The sequence below is a fragment of the Idiotropiscis lumnitzeri genome, chromosome 12 (assembly GCF_059441095.1).
Source record: "Idiotropiscis lumnitzeri isolate Australia: NSW breed Sydney's pygmy pipehorse chromosome 12, RoL_Ilum_1.0, whole genome shotgun sequence".
NCBI classification, from domain to species: domain Eukaryota; kingdom Metazoa; phylum Chordata; class Actinopteri; order Syngnathiformes; family Syngnathidae; genus Idiotropiscis; species Idiotropiscis lumnitzeri.
In genome coordinates, this window is record NC_142402.1 from 21,413,709 (window position 1) to 21,436,235 (window position 22,527).

Here is a 22,527-nt window from a genome sequence, read left to right on the forward strand (position 1 = left end):
CAAAGTCGCGAGAGACCCAAAAAAATGTCTTTAACGGAACCAAAGGATTTCATCCAAGAAAAATCCACTCACTAAATTCTAACTTCAGTCGAATGTGAACGACAAATAAAGTTATTTCAAACCTTCACTCAACTTTTTTTTGAACTCCTACTTGGAACTATTACTGGAGACCTCCTCGACCCGATTGGGAATCGTTTGTGATGCCGCGCGAAAGCCAACATTTGTTTGTGTGTGTGCGCAAGGTGTGGACTCCATGGCCCACTACGAGCAGGCGCTGCGTCAGGTGCGCTACAGGAACTGGCGACCCGCCACCCTCAGCCAAAGAAGGTTCCGACTCACCTGCTCGGAACTTAACGGCCGTTACACCAGCAATGAATTCATCTTGCAGGTTATTTGCACCGCTTTTTCTCTCCCTTCGAGGACGCCCAAATGATTATCCCGGCCGGCCTCCTCATGCTCGAGCGGCTCGCCGTATTCCGCCTCTCCCACTTGACTCGCTCGCGTGCGTGGCTAATTTGTGCAACCGCAAGTGTTCTTTGTGCCACTTCAGGTCAGTGTTGTTCATCACGCAAAGCCGCCGGAGCGTGTCAATCATGTGCCACCTCAGCCGCAGTACATGAGACAAGTTCATCGCCCGCTCATGATACACGCTCCCAATTCTCACATGTCGGGTAAGACCTTTGCTGGAACGTCAAAATCAAAAAGATTCGCTGTACATCTCACAACTAAATGTACTGTCGACGTTTGGAGAATTGCTTTGAAGAAAGATGACGCCGTTGAGATGGTATTCAAGGATCAAAGAAAGCGATGAGAGCACTCTTTCAATTGAAATCGGATTCATTTTTGGTCATTTTTAACATGAACTCATTGACTACCATTGACGGCTAAAGACGTCAAAGATCCTTTTTTTTTTTTAACTCGGCTGGAAGTGAATGAGTTGATTCCAAAATATTACTCAAGTAAATATCTGTTACAAAATCCACATAAAATAGTAGTTTGTGATTAACGCAATTAATTATGGAAAAAAAACATTTGCGAATATATCTATCTCTATATATTCTAAGGGCTTTTCCTTGTTGTCCAGGACCAGCACCTCCAGCAGCCACAATCGTTATTGTGGTGTGCATCGCCGCCCTGGTGGTGATTGTGGTGATTGGCGTGTACAGAATCCATGCGACACATCAGGAGAGCTCCCAAGATGGAGCCAAAGAACCTGAGCTGGACTGGGACAAGTCGGCACTCAACATCACTGTCAACCCCATGGAGGTAAACAATTTGGACTTCATTGCTTGGCACCTCCGGGAAAACTTTGCTGATGCGTGGATGTCAACAACATCTCTGATTTTCAATTCAGAATGTGAGAGGAGCTCATGCACTCAGCCAAGAAGCGAGCGGAGCGCTGTGTGGGGAGGAAGAAGAAGAGGAGGAAGAACATGTGGGAGGAATTGCAAATGCAGAGTCGGATAACAGCGATGACGACGACGAGGAGGACGAGGACGAGGACGAGATGGAAGAGGAAGATGAGGGGGAGATGGAAATGGCGAAGGAGAGGAAGCTCAAGTGGCACACTTCCTCCATAACATACTGACCACACGCACAAGTCGAAATATTTCAGCACATGTACTTGACACACGGCGCTGTCTTCTCTTTCTCGCTTTACACACACACACACACACGCGCACGCACACACGCGTGCACACAGCCCAGCCCTTGCTGTTATTTCCAGTCCAACATTTCCCCCTGCTGGACAAACGACAGTCTAACCGTTTTTCTTGTGTTACTTTTTGCATCTTCCACTTCCAAGAACAAGACAAGCATGGCGTTAAGACTTCGTCGTTCTGACCCATGTTTTTTCCCCCCAAATTACTTTTGTAGCGTTTATTTTTGAATATCGAAAGAGAATGACGAGTATGCGTTGATTTCCAATTTCACACATCGAGGAGAGCCAACTTGTTTGAGTTGGTCGTTGCATTGCTTTCTTCTCCTTCGGTGCGACACAAGCGACGGGAAGTCGCTCAAATTTGGCTTGTAGAGTCGTTTGAGAAAACACGCGTCCTCGTTTTCATCTTCAGCTCCAACCTTTTGTGCTCTTCATCTCACAAACTTCCATGAAAGACAAACATACTTTAGTGATTGTAAAGCATCGTGATTTACATCTCGGACTAGACCGACGTAGCTGCAGTGGTGCCTTGAGATAAGAGTTTGATTCCGCTCCCTGACGGCGCTGGTAACGCAAAGCACTCATCTTAAATCGAATTTACCAGTTGAAACGAAAGCAAATTGCATTCATCCGTTGCGGCCTCCCCCCTCCCAAAAAAAACAAACACACTTTGAGGTTCATTTTTTATGTATGAGATGCGATATGGTGACAATTGATTTGAGTGATTGAAAAATGTTTCGAATATTTTTTGAGAAAAATCAAACTCCATCATATTGTGTTTTATTAAAAACATGCAGTAATGACATTTAAAAAAAGTACAATGCAAAGAAACAAAATAATCTGTCACTAGTTCAACCCCGAAAATTGCTCACCATTAACCACGTCCAGATTTCCATCCCATAATAATCCGATCTCCCTCGCCCAGCTGTGATGTCATCATTGTGAGACATTTGTCATGTTGTGCTTCTGACTGAGCAACTCATTTCCACACATGAGGAGGAGTTCTAGCGGTTCTTTTCTAAAGATTTTTTTTCTTCTTATTTGTAAACAGATGTTGGATATTTCTCCCTTTGTAGTGGTCATCCCACTGCTTTCTGTATATTGACCAATAAAGAATTTAGAATCTAATCCAATCGTGGATGTCTGACTCTGGTGTAAGCAGAAACTTTTACATGAGTAAAACACACAGGAAAAAAATGAAGTTTTCGTTATCCCGCAACCAGACAACTGCCGAGGCACACTAGGCCACCCCGGGTATCCAACCAATGTACTTTTATTAAAATCTGATGTAGCATTTCAAAATAAAAGGAAGAAGAAATCTCAAAATTACACCCAAAAGTTGAGATTTCTTCCGCATTTTATTTTGAAATGCCACATCAGATTTCATTCAAAGTACTTTGGTTGGATACCCGGGGTGGCCTAGTGTGCCCAAGAGCTCGTCTGGTTGCGGGATAACGAAAACTTAATTTTTAATAAATTTTCGAAATCGGGTGTACAGGTCAAATTTTGGTATTTCTTTGGCATTTTTTTTTGAAATGCCACAGCAGATTTTGATGAAAGTTCTTTGGTTGGATACCCGGGGTGGCCTAGTGTGCCCCAGTGGTTGTCTGGTCGCGGGATAACGAAAACTTAATTTGTCATAATTTTTCGTAATCGGGTGTAAAGGTCAAATTTTGATATTTCTTTGGCATTTTATTTTGAAATGCCACATCAGATTTTGATGAAAATACCATCTCTGCTCTAAGTGTGTCTACGACATGTTTACCATCTAGTGGTGATTGGTGATATTACAACTTAAAACTGTAGTGAACCCACTTTTTAAAAAAAATATATTTTTCATATTATAGATTTTTCCCATCTTGGAAAACTGAATGTTTAACAGTTTGTTTGTTTTTTAAAACAGCATGGGGTGGTGGGGTCTTGAAAAAACGTTTTTTTAATTAAATGAAGGGGCCACTCAGAGTGAGGTCATGCAAAAAAAAAACTGAAAATAACAGTGCAGCAGACACTTTCTCAAAATGACTTTATGCTTTTATTCACATTTCACAGCTGACAACCGTCGCTCCATACATTCTACAAGGACACACAGCCAGACCAGCCATCTTTCATAATAATAATAATAACGATAAAGCAGCACTGAAGAAACATTTATATTTTCCTCCCTTCATTACGAGCATCTTTGTAATAAATTCACCTGAATGTAACATCAATGATTAGTTAAAAAAAAAAAACATCAACAACTATTGACATCAGAATCCAATTCCACACTCAATAATATTAATACAAACTCAGAAGTAAAAAAAAAAAATAAAAAAAAAGGGAAAAAAAGTGACTCAAGCCTTTTTCAGAAATGAAATGTGATTGGTCTACAGTGTGTGTGTGTGTGTGTGTGTGTGTGTGAGTGTACTGGTCATCTGCATTCTGAGTCATAAACTGCTACGGCACAAGAGGTCATGTTTGTACGTCCATTCCCAGCTTTTAATCGGAGTTTCGTAATTATCAGATCCACTCCGTCGGTTGTCGTCTTTACGGATCCAGTCTGATATGTGAAAGTTCTGCAAGCTCGTCCGACTGCCGTCGACGTAGCATGCGAGCGCGACACTGCAATGGGAGTCTCCAGCGAGGAGGTCGGCGCCAGACACACTCGATTCTAGATGCATACTGCATGAAAGTGTGTGCGTGTGCGTGTGGCTTCCTAGCATGGAATACTTTGGTCAAAAATACATTTAGTGTCCTGTCCAGTGCAACTTTTAAAGGAATTTCTTGTCATTGTTCCGATTGAAGCCCTTTTCAGACCCGTCGCTGCTTTCAAGAAGAACATTTAACATCATCGGTGGAATGTTTGGATCAATAGGAGTGTGCCAAGAAATACAAATGGGATCCTCTGGACCGGACGTCAGTCAATCACAGGACACACAGAGACAAACATCCAATCACACCTAAAATACTTATCATTACAAAAAAAATTTTAAAATCCGTCCTATGTAACGTGCTATATTTTATCTATAGGGAGAGTTTATTTGAATTTTTTTGTCCTTCCAAGAATAAAATTGAGATCTGGGAAAATGTATTTTTATACTTATTGTGAAATTACAAAAATAATCAGATTATAATCCATAATTGATAAAAGTAATGTTCAGAAAAAAATATTTGATTCAAGAAAAATATTCTTAAGGTTATCAAAACAAAGTCCAAAATTATTGTGTGCCCTGTGATTGGCCGGTGTCCAGGGTGGAATCCACCTCTCGCCCAGTTGGCTGAGATCGACCCAAACTCAACCACGATCCAATTGATGAAAAGTGCGACTGAAATTAGAACTCAGTTGCTTGACACCGCTAAAATATAAATATAAAAAAAAAAAAAAAGTATATATATATATATATATATATACACAAAAGGGTGTTTATGACATTCCAAGTCAAAACTTAATGATTAGCCCAGCAGTCTTTTTGAACCCATTCCATACTTTCACTGATCATGCATTAAAAGCCTCCTCAAATTCAACGTTGTTCTTGTGTGAACCAATAAAACATGACAACTCCTCAATTTGAATAAAAAATTAAAAATGAAGACTTGATGGGCAAATAAGTTTTAAAAATGTTTGCTGTGCTTCCATGCGTGTGAATATGTCCAGTAAGTTAGCAAGCGACATGTAACACGTCAGCAAAGGGCTTCAATGCGGAGCAACTCGTTGACGTCTTGAACCCAAAGCGATCTTTTGGGTCGCTGAGATTAGAAAACGGTGCGCTCATCGCCTGCATCGGCGCTCGCTGACTCATCAAGAAGGCCTCCGAGGGTGCGATAAGTGTGCTTTCGCTGCACAGTTTCAACTCTCAACAGCAGGGGGCGATAGCGCCCTGTCGCCAGCCGCGTCAATAATTTAGCGCAAGTCCGAGAATGAAGGAAAGAGCAGCTCCAGACGCCGCCGTCCTCGCGTGTCCGTGAATCGCTCGCTCGCTCGGGACCTCCCTCATCCGCCTCCTCGTTTGTTTCCTACAAGCACTTCCTTGTTTCCTTGCTGCTGCTCGGCGGCGTGAGTCCTTGTGGTGTCAGTCACTGGTACTGGAGGTAATTTTTGAGGGACTCGGGCAGCGGGAGGCTTTCGATCTCCTGAAGGCGCTCCCGGCCCAGCGCCAGGCGGGCCGCGCGACGACACAGGTCCGTCAGAGGAAGAGGCTCCGCTGAAAGAGGAAGAGAAAAGAGGGCAAAGGTCATTGAGGGGGCAACCGATGGATTCTTTTTGTTAAAAAAAATTTAAAGTTGTCATATTTACACCTCTTCCACACACATCCTGACAATCGGCACATTTTTCCACTTTGTGATAAATGGCCCGTGTGAAGGACAAAAAAGAAAAAAGGAGCAATTTAGGCGTTTATCGAGCGGCACAAACAATCAAAGACACGAATACAAATTGCGAACATTCGCAAGGAGCGGCGCACACCACTCCGGCTTGTGTTGGCTCTCACTAGGCCACGCCTCTTAAATGCACACATACAACACTTCAATTGTCTTCACACTTGACCCAATCTACTGAAATGTTACCTCGTGAAATTTATTTCACATTTTTTAAAAATGGGCTGGTTTTGGGAGGGGGCAACATATTACAGAAAACCTTTGGATATTTTCGGACTAGCATTCACAGAGACGCTGACGAGAGTCGCCGAGTGTGAAGTGAAGCCACGTCGTCACCGTTTGCACGCTGAGTCACACTTTGTTCGCTTAAAATGTAAAATATCTTCACAGAACAAAAAAGAACAAACTGCTTTGATGTGGCTCTTGGGGTGTGATGTGGTGCGTGCGTGCGTGCGTGCGTGCGTGCGTGCGTGTGTGCGTGCATGCGTGCAACAAGTCCTTAAAACCTTCCACCTGATGAAACTTCTGCTGGAGCTGCACCGACACGCAACTCGTTTCACTTTGCACGCATCAGCTCGCCAACACAACGGGTGGCAGTGAGCGAGCGTCGTAACAATGCAGCTTATTCAGACATGAGGAGGCAAAAAGATTCAAAGTCAAAGAGTTGAGGCAAGGTAAAGATGAAAAGTCTTCAATCACTGGCCTTGCAAATGACGACGGCGGGAAAGAAACCACATCCTCGCAGCGGCCTCCAAGATTTTTTTCTTCTCAGCTTACAGTATCGCAGGAAGTGGATTTATCAATGCGCTACCCGGAAGCGTGCGGCACGCTAACTCGACCGCCGTGGTGCGCCAGAGCTAATGCGTAATAAATAATAGATGGCGTGCAACAAATACATGAGATGCGATGCGGTGAGGCTATTTTCCGTCCGCTTGTAATCGAGCTGGTTTACGTCTTCTCCGTTGGTGGGGAGCGAATTCAAACCGACCTCACTTTGAAGCGCAATTACTCGAGAACGAGAGTCGCTCTCGTCAGCTCTCTTCTGCGCCGACGACGGCAGCGCGCTCAACATTAAACTCATCCTAACGAGAGGGAGCCCGCGTGCCACATTTTGAGACGGCCAAGAAAGAGGAACACAATGAAATGAGCTGTTTTGATGCGGTTTGCAAAAGCAACAAAACATGACGTCACAATTTATGATCGGTCTGGGCCAGAACTGGCGAAAAACGGTCGTGGGTTGATTTTTTTGAAAGGATTTTCTGGCTAAATAATCAGGCCGAGCGTTACGCAAAATCCAAGCGTCGGTAAACAACACCACCTCCGCAGGCCCTCATTACGAGCTCAAAGCTAAAAATAGCGCCAAGAAGAAGAAATTGTGGCGCTTTGCAGGCGTCGGTGAAAAGAAAATCTCCGGCACTCAAATATCGATTTTGTTGGCTGACGGTTACATCACCGCGTTGAAATATGCGCAGGGAAAAGCTTGCATCTCGTCTGCATTGACAAACGCGCACACAAATGAGGCATGTCGTTCTCAGCCGGACTGCATTTTGGCTCATTAAGCGGCGCTGTAGGAGGGGAGAAAAAAAAAGGGCAGTTGTTCCGAGACCAGAATCTTCTTGAGCGCTTCGGGTCCATTAATGCCACACTTGAAGGCGTCGGAAATGGGAGCTCATTTGGATTCAATTTCCTCCATGTGTGAGCGCGCCTTCAATTCTCCGAATGCAAACAGAGAAACGGAAAAGAATTTCTTTGAATATCATGAATTAATATCGTTTTAAAAAGTGCATCCCGAACGTACAAACGAGCGGCAATTAAAAAAAGTTCAACGCTCCGATTTGATGCTCATCTTCATCGTGAATAAATCTGACGAGCCTGCATGCGAATAAAGATTTTGACGTGTTCCCATCACACACAAGAAATTACGTTTTGAATTTCCGTGACGTCATTGCACAAAGTGTCGCGCTCACGTTGGCGACGTGGACGTCCGTGCGCATGCTGCAGGACGGGCAACGTACGTCATTAAATATTTTTTAGGATTCAGTTTCCATTTGGAATGAATTCGAGAGATTTTAGGGCAGTCGATTGAATTGAGGAATCCAAAAATGTTGGCAAACGGTGACGCCTTTTGTGCCACGGCGGCTGCCAAATATTTGGCAGATTTACAAGTTGATTTCTTTCGACTCAAGTGCTACGATGCGTCGAGTCATATTCCGTCCGGAGCCTTTTACTGTCGCACAGAAAATCCCGTGACGAGAAAAGAGAGAGACACGGCACGCAAGCCAAGGCTGGGAAGCTTTTTAAAGTGCGCCCCCCCCCCGACAAATGCAAAAGCAACGTGCTGGGAAGGTGAAACTAAATTCCGTCAGCGGCTTCGAAATTCAAAAATCATCTGACGGATGAAGAACAAGCGCGGTTTGAACATTGTCGACGACATTCTCACAACAACCTGCGGCAAGTTCGATTCTGCAAAACACAAAAAAAATAAATCAACAAAATAAACCAAAGATGATGCAAGACAGCTTGAGCCACAAAAGCAATGCAACAATTGCTAAACATTTATTTGATGACACAAAACAAAAAGCGACGGCCGCTCAAAGCTTTGCAAGAGCTGCTCCCACAATGCACCTCTCCACTAGCACGGAGGACAACCCCCCCCCCCTCGCCCCCTTCAGTGATTCCCAATGTAGCATGAAGACTTGAAAAGCACACGAGCCGCTGAAAGGGAGGAAGATTGTGTCCTTTTCGTGCATGCCCGGCCGGCCGACGCACGAAAAGGACAACGTTGCGCTCGCCAGCTGACACGCCGCACGTGCAAACACGCAGCGAGAGTGCCGAGGAGCACGCTATAATCCGCCAGGCTGACAGATTAAGACTGCAGACGGGCCCAACATGTGAGTGCTCTCAGAGACCATTCACGCACGCACACACACACACACACACGCACACACACACGCACAAAGCTTAAGTAAAGCAGAGACAGCTGAATAAGCACGAGGTGAAGAAGGACTCATTTGGAATCAGTTTGGACTGCCAAAAGTGGCAAGCAAATGAACAATTTACACCCCAAAAAGGGTTTGCGATGTCCACAAGGTGGCGCTAAAGGACAGCTCGAAATGAAGCTCCTCAACTCACTTCAAGAAAGATCACTTTTTCCAGCTCGTGACGGAGGACACGATAATAATCAAATTCCCAAAATCCATTCGATTCAGTTTTCGATTCACCAAAGCATCCTCATTGACCAAAAAAAAAGTGACACTTTTTCCTCCCAAAAGTTTGAGCAGGAAGACAGATGTGAAGAACTGTTGACGAAGATGGAGGAAAGTCGCTGCATGAGGAGGAAAATAGGAGATATCGACTCAGGACAGCCAAAGTTGAAACTCGCCTCCGAAACATAAAAAAAAAAGTTGATTTCATGTTGGAACTTAAAGAGCAACTCAGTGCGAGCCTTTAGCAAGTTTGGACTTTGATTCGTTTTATTTTTTGTTAATTATCATCCCTCAGGTGCGAAAACGAGCAAACCAAAATGGGGGAAGCAGAAGAAGGAAGATTGAAAACGTTCCTTCTGGATTGTGCGGCCGTGACTCACCGCAAAGCTGTCACGACTTGCGGACAAACACCAGAGAACGCGTTACCAAGGTGACACGATCTCAAACACGCTGGCGGGAACAAGCCCGTTGCATTCTGGCAATCAAAAACTGACGCTTTAAAATCTAAATCAAACTCGAAAGACAGCAAACAAAACATTTGCTCGGTTAGGAAAGGTCAAAGTTGAAAAAAAAAGGAGATAAAAAAAACTTTGTTTCCACGCTTTTACTTTTAGACTTTGGACATCATTACAATTAAAGTCCTGATTTTTTAAATAAGACTTTTGCTTGAGTTCCATCTGATAGGTGTTCTTAACTCAATTTTTAGAGGCTACTTCTAGTCACGTCGCATTTTGAGATTGCTCTAAATCAGAGCACAATTGTAGATTAGAATTGATTGAAATAAATTTGAAAGTAGGAAACATGAGAAACAAACAATCTGACACTCGCGCGTCATAAATGTTCCGTAAAAGCAAGCTCACCCTTTCTCTCCTTTGACCCCGTTTGTCGCTTGCCTCACTTTGGGTTGCCTAGCAACACATCATTACCCTCAAGTACACATTTGCACAGGACATAAAGCTGCCTTTAGAAGCTTAAACATTTCTCCTGCACACGTTGCAAATCCTCAACTTGTTGGTTTAGGTTGAGCGTGCACGGAAGGATATATCCGGATATAAAGTTTTGTCGCCATCCATTCTCCTGAAAAAGTGCAGCAGCATGAAATTGAAGGTAAAACCCGAGCACGCCGGCACGAAGCGAGGACAAAAAGGCTTCGATTCCCGAAGCACCATCATCGCGACTACAAATCTCGGACGTTTCGTTTAACTCGGGCCGTCAGCGAGAGGACGGAAGGCGCAGCGCCAGGTCGGGCGGACGTGACGCGTCGTCGGCCAACAAGCCAAGAAATCAAAAATTAGACATGAGAGCAGATGAAATGATGGCGAACGTTGATGGATGAGACGTACGCGTTGAAAATGTCCGCATGTGGCGTGTCGGAGTCTCCTTCGATGACACAAACAAAAAAAAAAAGTTGGATTCCTTGTTTCTTGTTGACAAAATTGAGCGTGTTTGCGTCTCCTGCCCGATGAAAGGAAACAAAACATTTTTGGGGTCAAGCAACAGAATGCGATCGCGGCCGCAATTCAAGCCTTTCAAATCGTCTCCGACCGGAAAACTTTGCACGGCAGCGTCGAGAAACCAAACGCTGGCAAAACCGACGGCGGCCGGCAAGCCCGCTGCAACTCTTGGCTCCGAAATCCAGCGCATGGTTCTTAAAAATCAAAATTTAAACTCGACCATTTCGTGTCGACGATGAGCTGGACGCACATCCGCTAATCCGGCGGCGAACGCGACCGCCGGCCCAATCTTTTTTTAAATGAGGAAGTCAGAACATTCAAGTGTGATGCTGCAACGTGTTTTGGGTCCGACTCATGTTTCAGTTTGGCCAGCTGCACTTTCACAAAAACATCCAGAAGGGAGCCGAACGTCGTCATCTTTTTTTTTTTTTTTAAAGGTAGGAAACGGGCTGATTTTGTTGCACAAACATTGCATGGCGACCCACCAAAGCAAATGTTTGCCTGATTGAGAACGGCGTCAAAGTTTGACGAGATGCTCGAGAAAAACAAGATTTGCAATCTGCGCCAAAAAAAATTAAATCAAATAATGGACATGCATCTTTCATTTAAAAAAAAAAATAGCGTTTGCAAGCGTTACGTTTGAGGGAGTTGGCAACTTACGGTCGAGTCCGTTGACGTACTTGATGGATATCTCGCAATGGCCCCAGACGGCGCTGACGATGGGATGCAACTTTTTGCCCTTCAAGCCTCGGAACGCCACGCCCAAATACTGTCCCTCCACCATGAAGCTCAGCGTGCCTTCGTCCATGTCCAGAATGACCAGCAAGGAGTCCGGCAGCGCGAACGCCTCCTCGGGCTCCAGGAAAGAAGGGTACGACGGCAACGAGCCGTGGGCCCGGTTCTTGCTGTCGTGGTAGAGGCGATTGCGGCCCAGATCCCAGCCCCACGACTCGCCGTCCGAGCCCACCAAGGCCGTGTAGCCCACCGAATGTAAAGGCGCTTCGGAGGTGGCCACCCCGACCACCGCGTGGGTGCCGCGCTGCCGGGAGGGCCAGTGAATCCTCCACACGTGAAGCCCTCGGGTGTAGCCCACCCGACCGCGGATGCAGTCGGTGCTCTGAGCGACCGGGTGGCGGTGAAACGTCAACTTGTCCTCCTCTTTGATGAAAATGTTCAGCGAACGGTCGTCCGCATTCCACGCGTGACGGAATTGCGTCTCCAGGCTGGCGCAGGGCATGTCCAGAAGCAGATCCAGCCTGGGGGGTTTGGAGAAATCCGGGCCCCTCAACTCCGGGTGCCGCGCGCGATGGGCCGAGGGCCGGTACGACGGCGAAGCGCCGCTTTCCCCGCGGCCGTCCGCAGATTTGATGCCGCCGGATATTTTCTGGCCCATGGCGGCGATGGATCAGACGGCAGGAAAGGGGAGGGGGGGGGCGTTTGTGCAGGTGGGGGCTGCCCTGAGCACAGCGTGACGTTACCTCATCAATGCGGCGCAGCTCAAGTGGGAGGAGGAAGTCGGGAATGAAAGGTGAACGTGATCCGCTTTCATGCCCCGGATGTCGTCGGGAGAACCGAGATTCTGCCGCCAACCCTGTTGACGGACAACAAAACGGAGGCAAGCGTTAAAATCCGTCGTCAGGCAACAATACAGAGAAGAAGGAAGAACTTCTAAGCCACTCGTGCTACGGAAACCAAAAAGTACGACGTCCAATGAGCTCGCAGTGCCCAAAAACGCAAGATAATCAACATTCTTATTTTAAGTTTGTTTAAAATAAAAAATTCTTCAGCGAGCCAATTCCAACCACGTGTCAAGTGACGTCTCCCCTGACAGTCATTTGTCTGCTGTGTTCAAAATTCTGGCTAATGCTAATGCTAATGCTAATGCTAGCTAGCAACTTTTGCGATAACCCTGAAACTGCGGAGCCTCCAAGCTCATTTAGTTTGGGCCACCCGCTTAAGAACAGACCGTTTGTGTAATTACACAAAAGTCACGTTGAACACACTAAAATGATTTGAAGCACGGCACAAACTAAAACATCATCTCGTTGGTGGAACTAAAGAAAGTCACTCTAAATAAAAGAGGAAGGACAAAAGTGTTGATGTTTCACACAATTGACGGCACATTTCTGGTTGGATGGAAACAAAGTTCTGAAAGGAGGAAGCAACACACACACACGTTGGCACGGTAACACAAATACACTTCCTCTGACTCATGCCGCAACCGATGCCCGTCCCATCATGCAACCCTCCAAACATTTTTGCAACTTGCAGATTTTCATTTGGGGACCGTCGGAGTCTTAAAGAAGAAAAAAAAAATGGAACCGCACGGCGTTTGTGTGACGGTTGAAAATTAACTTCAGCAGAAAACAAGCCCAAATTATTTCAGCATTTTCATTTTTGATGACATTTTTATTTCGCTGACGATGTCGTGGTTCACCCGCCTGACTTGTGGGCGGAGTCGCGTTGGCTCCGTTCCAATTCGGTGACCGTGTGAACGGTTGTGCTTGAATAGCCGGAGTTTATTCTGCCTTTTATATAAAACGTGTCGGAAATAAAAGAAATGAGCCGAACTTCAGGGCCGATATTTGCATTTTGTCGATTAAAAGGCCGATCAATTAAAAGCCGCTTTATTTATTTTTCAAAATATGGACACCATTTTACCCGTTTTTTCCGAGAACTGAATATCGGCGATCGGCCTCCAAGACGACTAATAATCGGTATCGATCCTGAAAATAAGCATTTACTAATGTCAATTTGTCACGTAGACATTTTGAAGCTTTGAAAACGTCGACCGGGTCGAGAGTTGGACGGACATATTGGTCGATTGGAAGGATGGCAGCCGGTGGTTCCGGTTTCAAGGAAGAGCGAGTCACACCTCGCAATGACAGAAGGTGACAATGACCTCGCTCGCGGATGTCCCGCACGCGTTGGCCTCCTCCGCCACAAACTCAACGAAACGTACGTCGGAAGGAAGGACAACGCTCTTGGCGACCAATCCAAAAGAAAAGAGAAACCAAAATCTTTGCTTTGTGGCTCATCAACGCACGCACAGACTTGTCAGGGAGAAAAAAATCAATAAAAAATCTTCAACATATTTCACAAAGGCGTGTTCACGCTCCTCCAAAGCGTTTCCGATTTAATTTCCAAGACTTTCTTCGCTGAACAATAATTGGACCCAACTTCAAATAGCGTTGACGAAATAAGACTTCATCCGTAATCGCGCTCCATTTTTCATGTTGGGTACACTTCCGATTACAAAACAAAACCCTCGTGGACGCAGCCCAAGAGGGCACCGATGACGGCTATCGGTCACTGGGATCGGCCGATGACTGGGATCCATACTCGACCGTCCCGATGTTTTCGGCTAAACGCAAAATCGGAACGCATCTCACTGTTCGAAACAACAAGGGAAGGAATTCCGCCGGGAACAGTTTGACTGGAAATAAATTTAACGTTTGATCATGTAACGTGACTCACGCCTCGTCCACGCGCGCACGCCTCGAACTCTCGACTCCCTCGGCATTTCCCACTCAAGCGCTTTCTCTTTCCTCGCAAATGAGGTCATGGCCACGGGTAGCCAAAACAAGCGCCCGAGCGCAGCGCACCCCCAGCGTGAGCGAGTTCAGTGCCGGGGCGCGCGTGTGTCCTCACGACTGGCAGGCAGGTCGAAGGCGCTCGACGCACGCAACACGAAAGCCGCTCGGCGTGCGCGGCCGACAAGCGAGCATCGCGGGCCGTCAGCATGGCGGCGTTTGACCTCCAAGTCGACCTCGCCACGGTCGGCGATGCAAAGGACCCCAACTCAAGGATACCAAAGGTGGGCAAGAAAAAATGTTGATAAATAAATAAACGAGCCATTCGGCATTTTACTACCATTGACGAATATAGAAGCCAAAAAGTGGCCGGTCATAAACGAGTTAAAAGCCTCGCATTTATTCCAAGCAACAAATTTGAAGTGTCATTTCTCAGGATTTTCTCAAAAGGTACCCGATGGTGATATGGACTTTAATTTCAACTAAATTGTGCACCTTCCCCGTCATGCTGCGTTTCCTCAACGTTGACTCATTCCGGCGGCGTCTGAAAAACGATTCACAAAGTGCTCACTTCTTCCATGTTCCACTCGCGGGGACGCCAGACGGAGCATAAACAGACCTCGCACGCCGCCACAAGCGCACACTTTTAGGTTACATCTCTCCGTGGCAACGACTGCCCCCCCCAACTTGCATTAAACAAACCGCCATCCTTTCTACATTGCCGACATTCATTCCCGCTGAGGGAATCCCCGGGTGGCTGAGGATGTCGGAGCTCGACGTAAACGGAGCCGTCCGGCTGCTGACGGCGCGTCAAAATACAGAGACGGCGACATTCGGATGGCGAAAAGAGAAACGCATTTGACGCATTAGGCGCCATCGCACCAACTTTTCGACTCTTTTCCACTTGACTGCCGTCTTTCGATGCGGCTGCCTCACGATTGTACAGGAGCACCGAATCCACCGAGAGCGACGTCTCGTCAATTGGGAGAAATTCTGCCCTTTACGAGCCGACACGATCAATGCGAGCGCAGCAAACGCTCAAAACATTTAAAAAACCTCAAATGGACAAGCAATTACAGACTCTATGCTGGAAACACGCGCACACGTATTCACACGAAAACGGTCTCTAGATTCTGCACAAGTTCCACATGCAAATCTGGATAATTAAAAAAAAATAAAATAAAAATCAATTCCATTTTTGCGGGGGGTTTTTTTTTCCCCAAAAAAGCCTTTCTGGGTTGGACGCGCACATGTTAACTTGCGTCATCGCCTGGCCTTGAAGATTTAAAGTAGATTGAATATTTATAATATGATTTCTTTGTTTTTATTAGACAAGTCCTTCGTCTCGATTTGGACTTTTGAGATGAGCAAAATAAATCTCAAAATTACTTTACAAGTGAGGATTAACTGCAAACACTTTGCTCTCTTTCTTTTTTTTTTTTCTTCCTCAGACGATTAACTCAGTCAATTTTGTCAAAAGTAGCAGTGAGCAACTGTTGAGAGTGTGCGCTTGTTTTTCCCCAACGCAGAATAAAAAGATGGCTTCAAGCCGCCGCGGTAAATAATGTCAGCGATCTCAAGTGCAACAAAGACGAACGAGGTCGCCTCTCGAAAAAAAAAAAAGGGAAGTGAATCGCTAAGTCGCTCAAGAATGTGTGAGAAAAAGAAAGGAAATAAACACGACGGCTCATTTCAACGAGCAAAATTGTTTGCACCCGCGAGAGTTTGTGACGTCAGCAAGCGGCCTGGACGCTCCAAAACCAAAAGGAGGCGAGCCACTGTTGCCATGGCAATAACAAAAGTCATTCATTCCGTGTCAGGTCAACTTTAACTTTGAATCATTCATTTGTTGATTTTCATTTTTTTTCAGCAGCAGGACAAATGTCGGAAATTTGACCGTTTTACCGCTATGGATTTGGGACACCGAAAAAGAAGAGAAACAAAGCCAGAGGGAACTTGACGTGGGTCGGCCAAGTGAGAAAGTGCGAAAAGGAGGGCCGGAGCACACAAAAGCGAGCGTCCCGGGCAGACCAAACGCTCCGCAGCGAGAGACGCCACTGCAGGCGGGCAGATTAGGAGTGCTTGTCGTGGAAAGAACGCACGATCTATCCTATTATTGCAAATCCTGGAGTGCTCGTGCCGCAACCGTCGGTCGGCACCTTGCAGACCCGACCGCAAAAAGTCAAAAGTATTCCGTTCGTCTTGGAAGAATGTTTGCGCGTATAAACAACAGCTTCAAAATTTGAAATATAGCCGGTAGTGATAGAGCGACGATCGGCCGGGCCGATGATCATGTCCGATATTTGGCATTTTGCCGATTATTTTTTTTTTTTTTTAACCTTCAAGGCCCATAAATTCAAATCTGGTTTATTTGGGCTGGCTTGTTGCAGCACACTTTTCTCTCTCTCTCTGTTGTGCTGGCGGCTCTGCCCGCAGAAGCGGACTGATTGGTGCCTTGTGCAGGTGGGTCGCAGCCAATCAGCAGTTAGCTGCCCGTTTGCTTTTTCACCTCGAGCCGCGCGCACTACGGGAGGGAACAGTCAACAGACGTTGCCCAAATTTGAACAAATGTCAGTTTACGACAACTACGATAAGATATCCGCGATCGGCCATGACAAAAAGTATCTCGGTCATCGTGGGGGAACGCGACGCCCACCAAAAAGCAGCAAACACACGCACGTTATATATGCATGGATACACACATGCGGGGGTCTCCCGGCCGGCCAGCTGGGACCATCGAGACAATTAAAGGAGCGAGTGCAAGAGAACGAAGGGGGGTGGGGGAGAGAAGAGGGAAGAAGTGAAGCGTGCCGTGTGCATGGTAACGTCCACCGTTCAATCCAAACAAACGACGGCATGTCGGCGTACGCTCCACCTCACGAACAGCAAACAACTTTGCGAGGACGCAACTCCGCCGCCCAAACGTGTCGCGAAACCTTTCACTTTTCCTCCAGCAGCTTACAGCGACTCCCCGGCGAGCATCCTCACGTCTGGCGGCGTCTGAACGAGTCCATGTCGCAACTCTTCCATCCGGCCGGCGAGAGAAAGACGACGACCGGCAGCCAGCGAGTCCGACCGAGAGAAACAAGAGAGACTCCCTCTGTTCTCTGCCAGCCGCTCAACATGCCCCCCCCCCCCCCCCCCCTCCATCGTTCCCGCCCTCTTTTTCTCCCTGGAGCTTATCTGTCCAGAGACTATTACTTATTCCGACCCCCCCTTTGCTTTTGCTCACCTTCCCCCAGCACACTCGTGTGTTTCCACGGCACCATTGTCACCGTGCGCTCTGCCGTGGCACCAAACGCCTTCAAACGCCACCCCCATTGGGCTTGCAGCGAAATTTGAAATGGTGGCATGTTGACTATTTTCGGTACCCGACAACTTGGGAGCATGAAAACTGAGTCCCGTGATGGAAACTAGAAGCGAGAGCGGCCAAAGTCGATCCGCTGTGATCTCATCAAGCCGAGTCGCCAACAGAGAGCAGACCAGCAGGCGGCTCAGAGGAACACCCGTCTCACCCCCCCCCCCCCCACAACACACACGCACGCACACAAAGAGCTCACACCGAGCGACCGATCAAATCAACTCCCGACCGCGCCCTATTGCCTGTATACTAAAACCGCAGGGTGACACACCCCCACGTGCCGCCAATCCCGCACGAGTCAAACATGTGGCAAGGCAAATGTCAGTCATGTGACCACCAAGGTCATTATAGTAACAGAAACTCTTGAAACATATCAACCTGGAATGGAAAAAAAACAATTTCAATTCATGAAATAAATGCTGAGAAAAAAATCTTGCATGTGTAAAACTAAAACGATCCTCATAGCGAACGTCCTTCGTTTATGTATTTGTTCATTTGCAATCGTTTATTTCGGTATTGCCGTACGTCCGGAAAGAAGATTTTTTTTTTTTGTGTGTTGCACGTACTCCACATAGTAAAAAAAACACTAAAACTAGCCGACAAGAGGTACGAAAATATTTGCGGCAAACAGCACTTCCCGATATGGACGACATCGGGACGGGAGCGGAGACATGTCGAGCATTTTGCATCCACATCCGACTTGTGGTCGAGTCGCAACACGGATCCCTGTTTGAGCCCGACTGTGCATTACATAGACGGCAAGTGGCGACCGCGCACCGCAGTACTCGAGACGGCACATTTTCCTGATCAAGCACACGCGTTTATTTGGCACTGGCATTCCATTGACATTTTTTTTTCATTTTATTTAGCCTTTTGTTTCAGGCGACTCGCTCCTTTGCACATGGCATTATTTATATTGTTTACACAAATCTAGGCCTTTGCAAATGGCATGACAGCATCTCGGCACAATCTATTTCCATAAAAAGATTTTGTGAGAGGTACCCTTTTTCTCCTGTTCTTTGCGACATTCTTCAAGTCATGCAAAGCAAGCCATTTGGAATGTTTATTCAAATGATTTTATTTTTTTATTGAAAGGAATGTGTACCAGTTGGTCAATAAAAAGCAGTTAATATGCATTTCCTGCATTTATTTTGATTTTGGTCCTCAGGGGGAATTTATCGCGCATTTATCGTTATCGAGGTAAAATTACCCAATTTATCGCGATATTGATTTGAGGTCATATCGCCCAGCCCTACATGACAAGTAATAAAAGTTACCTTATTAAATTGTTCAAGGGGGAAAAATGTTTGACGCAAGTTCTGACACAAAAGTGCACAATTAGAATGAAGAACAACCACATTTTGCCTTGAAGAAATATTTCTTTTTTTTTGTTGTTATTGCAGCGCTCCTTTTAGTATTTTGTGCGTCTGTCGGATTTTTTATTTTTTTTTTTCCATTGCTCTGTGACGCAAATTCAACATTTTCCCCACGGGGATATTGGCCATTCACGCCATCTGGGAAGTGACAAAAGCATTATGATAGCAAACACACACACACACACACACTGCAGGCAAAAGTCACATTGAGACATAAAAAGTCAGTGACGCACAACATCACAAGCTTACACAACTTGTACTTTTCACGGTCATCTCGCATTGAAAAGTGAACGGCACAACTGCATTAGTGATGGAACGATACACTTTTTTCCAGGGACGATTCCGATACCGATTATTCGCAGTCGCGGAGGCCGATAATCGATATTTCAAGCCAAGATTCATTCGTTGAAAAAAAACGGGGAAATGGTGTAAAAATTTTGAAAAATTAAAAACTCCAAAGCTTTTTGAGCACATTATCAAACAAGTTTAGTGATTTACAACTTTTTACAGCTTTTTTAGATCATAGAAAAAAAAGTCAAACAAAAAGTGCACGGAACTCCCAGGCTCAGCTGCATGAAAACAAACGTCTCTTTTAAGTTTACGACGGTGCATAGCTTTCGATTTGTTGCGAGTTGTAGTCGACTGACATTTATTCAAAGTCTGTCGCTTCCTGTGGTGTGTGTGACTCGAGATGAAAAAGCAAACAGGCAGCTAGCTTCTGATTGGCTGCTACCCATTGCACAAGGAACCAATCAGATGGTGCGGTGGGCAAGCCAATCTGCTTCTGCAGGCGAGGCCGCCAGCACATCAAAGAGAGACAGAAAATATTGTGTGCTGCAGTGAGCCAAAATAAACCAGCTTTTAATTTATACGCCTAGAAAGTTTGAAAAAAGGCAGATGCCGATAATCGGCAAAATGACAAATATCGGCACCGGGCCGATTATCGAGCCAACAATAAACTTGTTGAAATGGATGGTACTAACAGCGCTTGTATGTCTGTATTCACACACACACATTCATTTCTTGTGTACTAAGAGCGTTAAGATGGACTAGAACGTTTGCAGTCACGCCGGTCTAAGGGGCAGCCGGCCCACTTCCTTTTCCCAGCGTCGGTGAAGCCACCCATGACACAACATCTCCAGCGATATTATTACCATTGGATTGCGTCACATGTCTGCGCACTTTGCGGCACTCATGCTCTCAGACGTCTACACTTAACAAAAGTGCACATCGGAGTTGAGTCATCGATCAGTCACAGCCCAGCGTTTGTCTAAAAGCGCGCACGCGCGCGCCGTTTAACTTCTCGTTTCTGCTGAGTCACTCGCAAATTGAATCTCAGTCAACATGTTCGTTCCATTACGGCTCAATAAAAATGTCAAGTCGACGCAAGTGAAGGCCAACTTAATGCGCTTTGGTAAAACAACAAATGTGGAAAATCCCTCCGGATGTCAATGGAAGAGATTCGGATCGGGAAGGCGGCTTCGTATTTGCGCCACAAACATGACGACAGCAAATTTGCTCACGGGCTCCATGTTTTTAAGCGATAAAGTCCAGCTGAGGAAGTGAAAATATGGTCAGTGCTATTTTTAGATCTTAAATCCAGCGGCCATTATTGTCTGCTAGGACTTTCGATGACATGATTGTTCATTTATTGCGATTTTGTGAGGTCGTAAGTAATTAATGGTGGACATGAGATGGCCCCCACGTGGTTGAGGTCATGGCTCCAACTTTTTTCCATGCCTGACTTGCGCACCCTTGATCCACGCGACCTCTGACACAACCACGGCGAGTCACCCGGACGTTTGTGCGTAGCTTAGGAAGCGACACGACTCATTGAAGAGTGCTGGAAATGACGGAGCATCAAAGTTTGGTCCAAGCAATTTGTTTTGGACGCCGACATTTCCAGGCCACTGTGCTCGAGCTCATGAGCACCATCTCTTGGTGGAACGTCGACAACGTCGAAACGAGACCATTGTGACGAAGCAACCATCCAAACAAGTGCGTCCCTTGATTGAACAACCACCCCCCCCGCCTCATCTTCTCAGCTGGACTGTGCCCCAAATTGCCTTCTGATTTTCTGCCTCATAGCATATTCACACTTAAGGGACCCCGTGGGGGTCTGGGGACACGCGACATCATCGACGGGAGGGGGGGGCTGTTGTCACCCGACGCAGTGAATGAGGGGCTGCGTGTGCATGTGAGCGTGCACGGCCTTCTGCCAACACACGTGTCAAACACAAAGCCATCTACGTGTCCGCATGGCCCAGGGGACAGCGAGACTTGTGGGGGGTGGAAAGGGGGACAAAGAGGCACGCAAAAGAAAGGAAACAGCAGCCGGGGGGGGGGGGGGGGGGGGTGTGAAGGGCGAGGCCCGAGGTGTGATTGGGGCAACGCAGGAGATCCAACAATGGCCGGTCGAATGACGGCGGAGGGAAACATCGACATGAGCCAAATTGGAGTGAACAGTCAAAGAGGGACGAGAAAGGTCACGTTGGACTTTTGTGCCCGTTCAGCGTTTCTTTTCATTCACGGCGCAGGACTTGTGAGGACTTGCAATAACGAGCGTCTATCTGGCGTACGCGACATTAAAACAGACTTGCGGAGAATTTAATGAGATCAAGCCCATTCGGAGTTTGACGCGCAATAAGTAAGAAGATAAAAGCAAATGTCAGCGATGGCCACGCGGCTCGTATACCACGATGTGTTTTAGTAGCCATAAAAAAAGAAATTTAGGACTTCATTTAGAAAAGCGGGTTGGAATGTATAGATTTTCAAATAATTATTCATTAAAAATAGATGGTTGTTAATGGCACGCTGGCCGCTAATAAAACTGAAGCGGCGTTGCGGTTCTTGGTGTGATCGTGGCAGACTCGCCATGGCAACGCCAATGCGGGGCCAGCGCGAGGGTTGCGCGCGACGTCGTTAAACTTTCTGCACACTCTAACCATCAAAAATGTTTATTTCGATAAGATATGATGATAGACTAGATCATAAAAATTAACAAATCCATCGGGAAAAATTTAGGGCCTCCGTCAAATTGGCACAAATTTTGTAGCGTTCCAAATACTGGTCAGTGTTTGGATAAAACCTTCAGGCTTCAGCGAGCAAGGAGGAAAAAAATGTGAGGAAAAGCCGACTAGAACTGCACAATATTTCATTTTGTTTTTTTCTTTTTTTTAGTCGCACATTTTTAGTCGCATTCAAAAGTCATGAAAGGATTTTTCCCGGTCTCATTTTTTTTTTTTTTGTATTACAAATAATTTACATTTAAAAAGGGGTGTGTAGACTTTTTCTATCATTCTTCCCCGCACGCTATGATGATCACGGTTTCTAATTCAAATAATTGATCGTTGAGAATTGTGGTCATGTAAACGGATAAATTGTATTTTCAGGACAAATGGACTCGGAGGGAGAACAACGGCGGCAGTGGCAGGAACATTCCCAAATCAATTCTATTCTCCAATCTTGATCGTACAACAAGACAAGTTGGTTTGCAGGCAATTTGTGTTTTAGCACAACATCGCACTTTGGCCTCGCAGGACAGAGCAGCAACGTGCTCTTATGTCAGCTTGCTCCCCGTTAGG

At 46.2% G+C, this 22,527-nt stretch overlaps 2 protein-coding genes across 3 annotated transcripts in view; one reads left to right on the forward strand and one right to left on the reverse strand.

Moving 5' to 3' along the window:
* The window catches only part of clstn2a (calsyntenin 2a), a 65,776-nt gene extending 62,988 nt beyond the window's left edge, over positions 1–2,788 (forward strand). The window contains exons 15-18 of the mRNA XM_088311013.1: positions 243–388; positions 551–671; positions 1,085–1,266; positions 1,355–2,788. Coding sequence (XP_088167139.1) covers positions 243–388; positions 551–671; positions 1,085–1,266; positions 1,355–1,588 — 683 coding nt within the window. The 3' untranslated portion in view covers positions 1,589–2,788. The remainder of the gene's footprint in view (positions 1–242; positions 389–550; positions 672–1,084; positions 1,267–1,354) is intronic.
* Positions 2,789–3,792: 1,004 nt separating this feature from the next.
* Positions 3,793–22,527, reverse strand: part of spsb4a (splA/ryanodine receptor domain and SOCS box containing 4a) — a 28,446-nt gene continuing 9,711 nt past the window's right edge. The window contains exons 1-3 of one of the 2 annotated variants that reach the window (XM_088312111.1): positions 17,169–17,295; positions 11,334–12,264; positions 3,793–5,841 (exon numbers count right to left, since the gene is read on the reverse strand). In XM_088312111.1, the coding sequence (XP_088168237.1) occupies positions 5,714–5,841; positions 11,334–12,066 (861 nt within the window). In that variant the 5' untranslated portion in view covers positions 12,067–12,264; positions 17,169–17,295 and the 3' untranslated portion in view covers positions 3,793–5,713. Of the gene's footprint in view, positions 5,842–11,333; positions 12,265–17,168; positions 17,296–22,527 lie in introns of those variants that run through there. The other variant, XM_088312110.1, reaches the window with a different exon arrangement.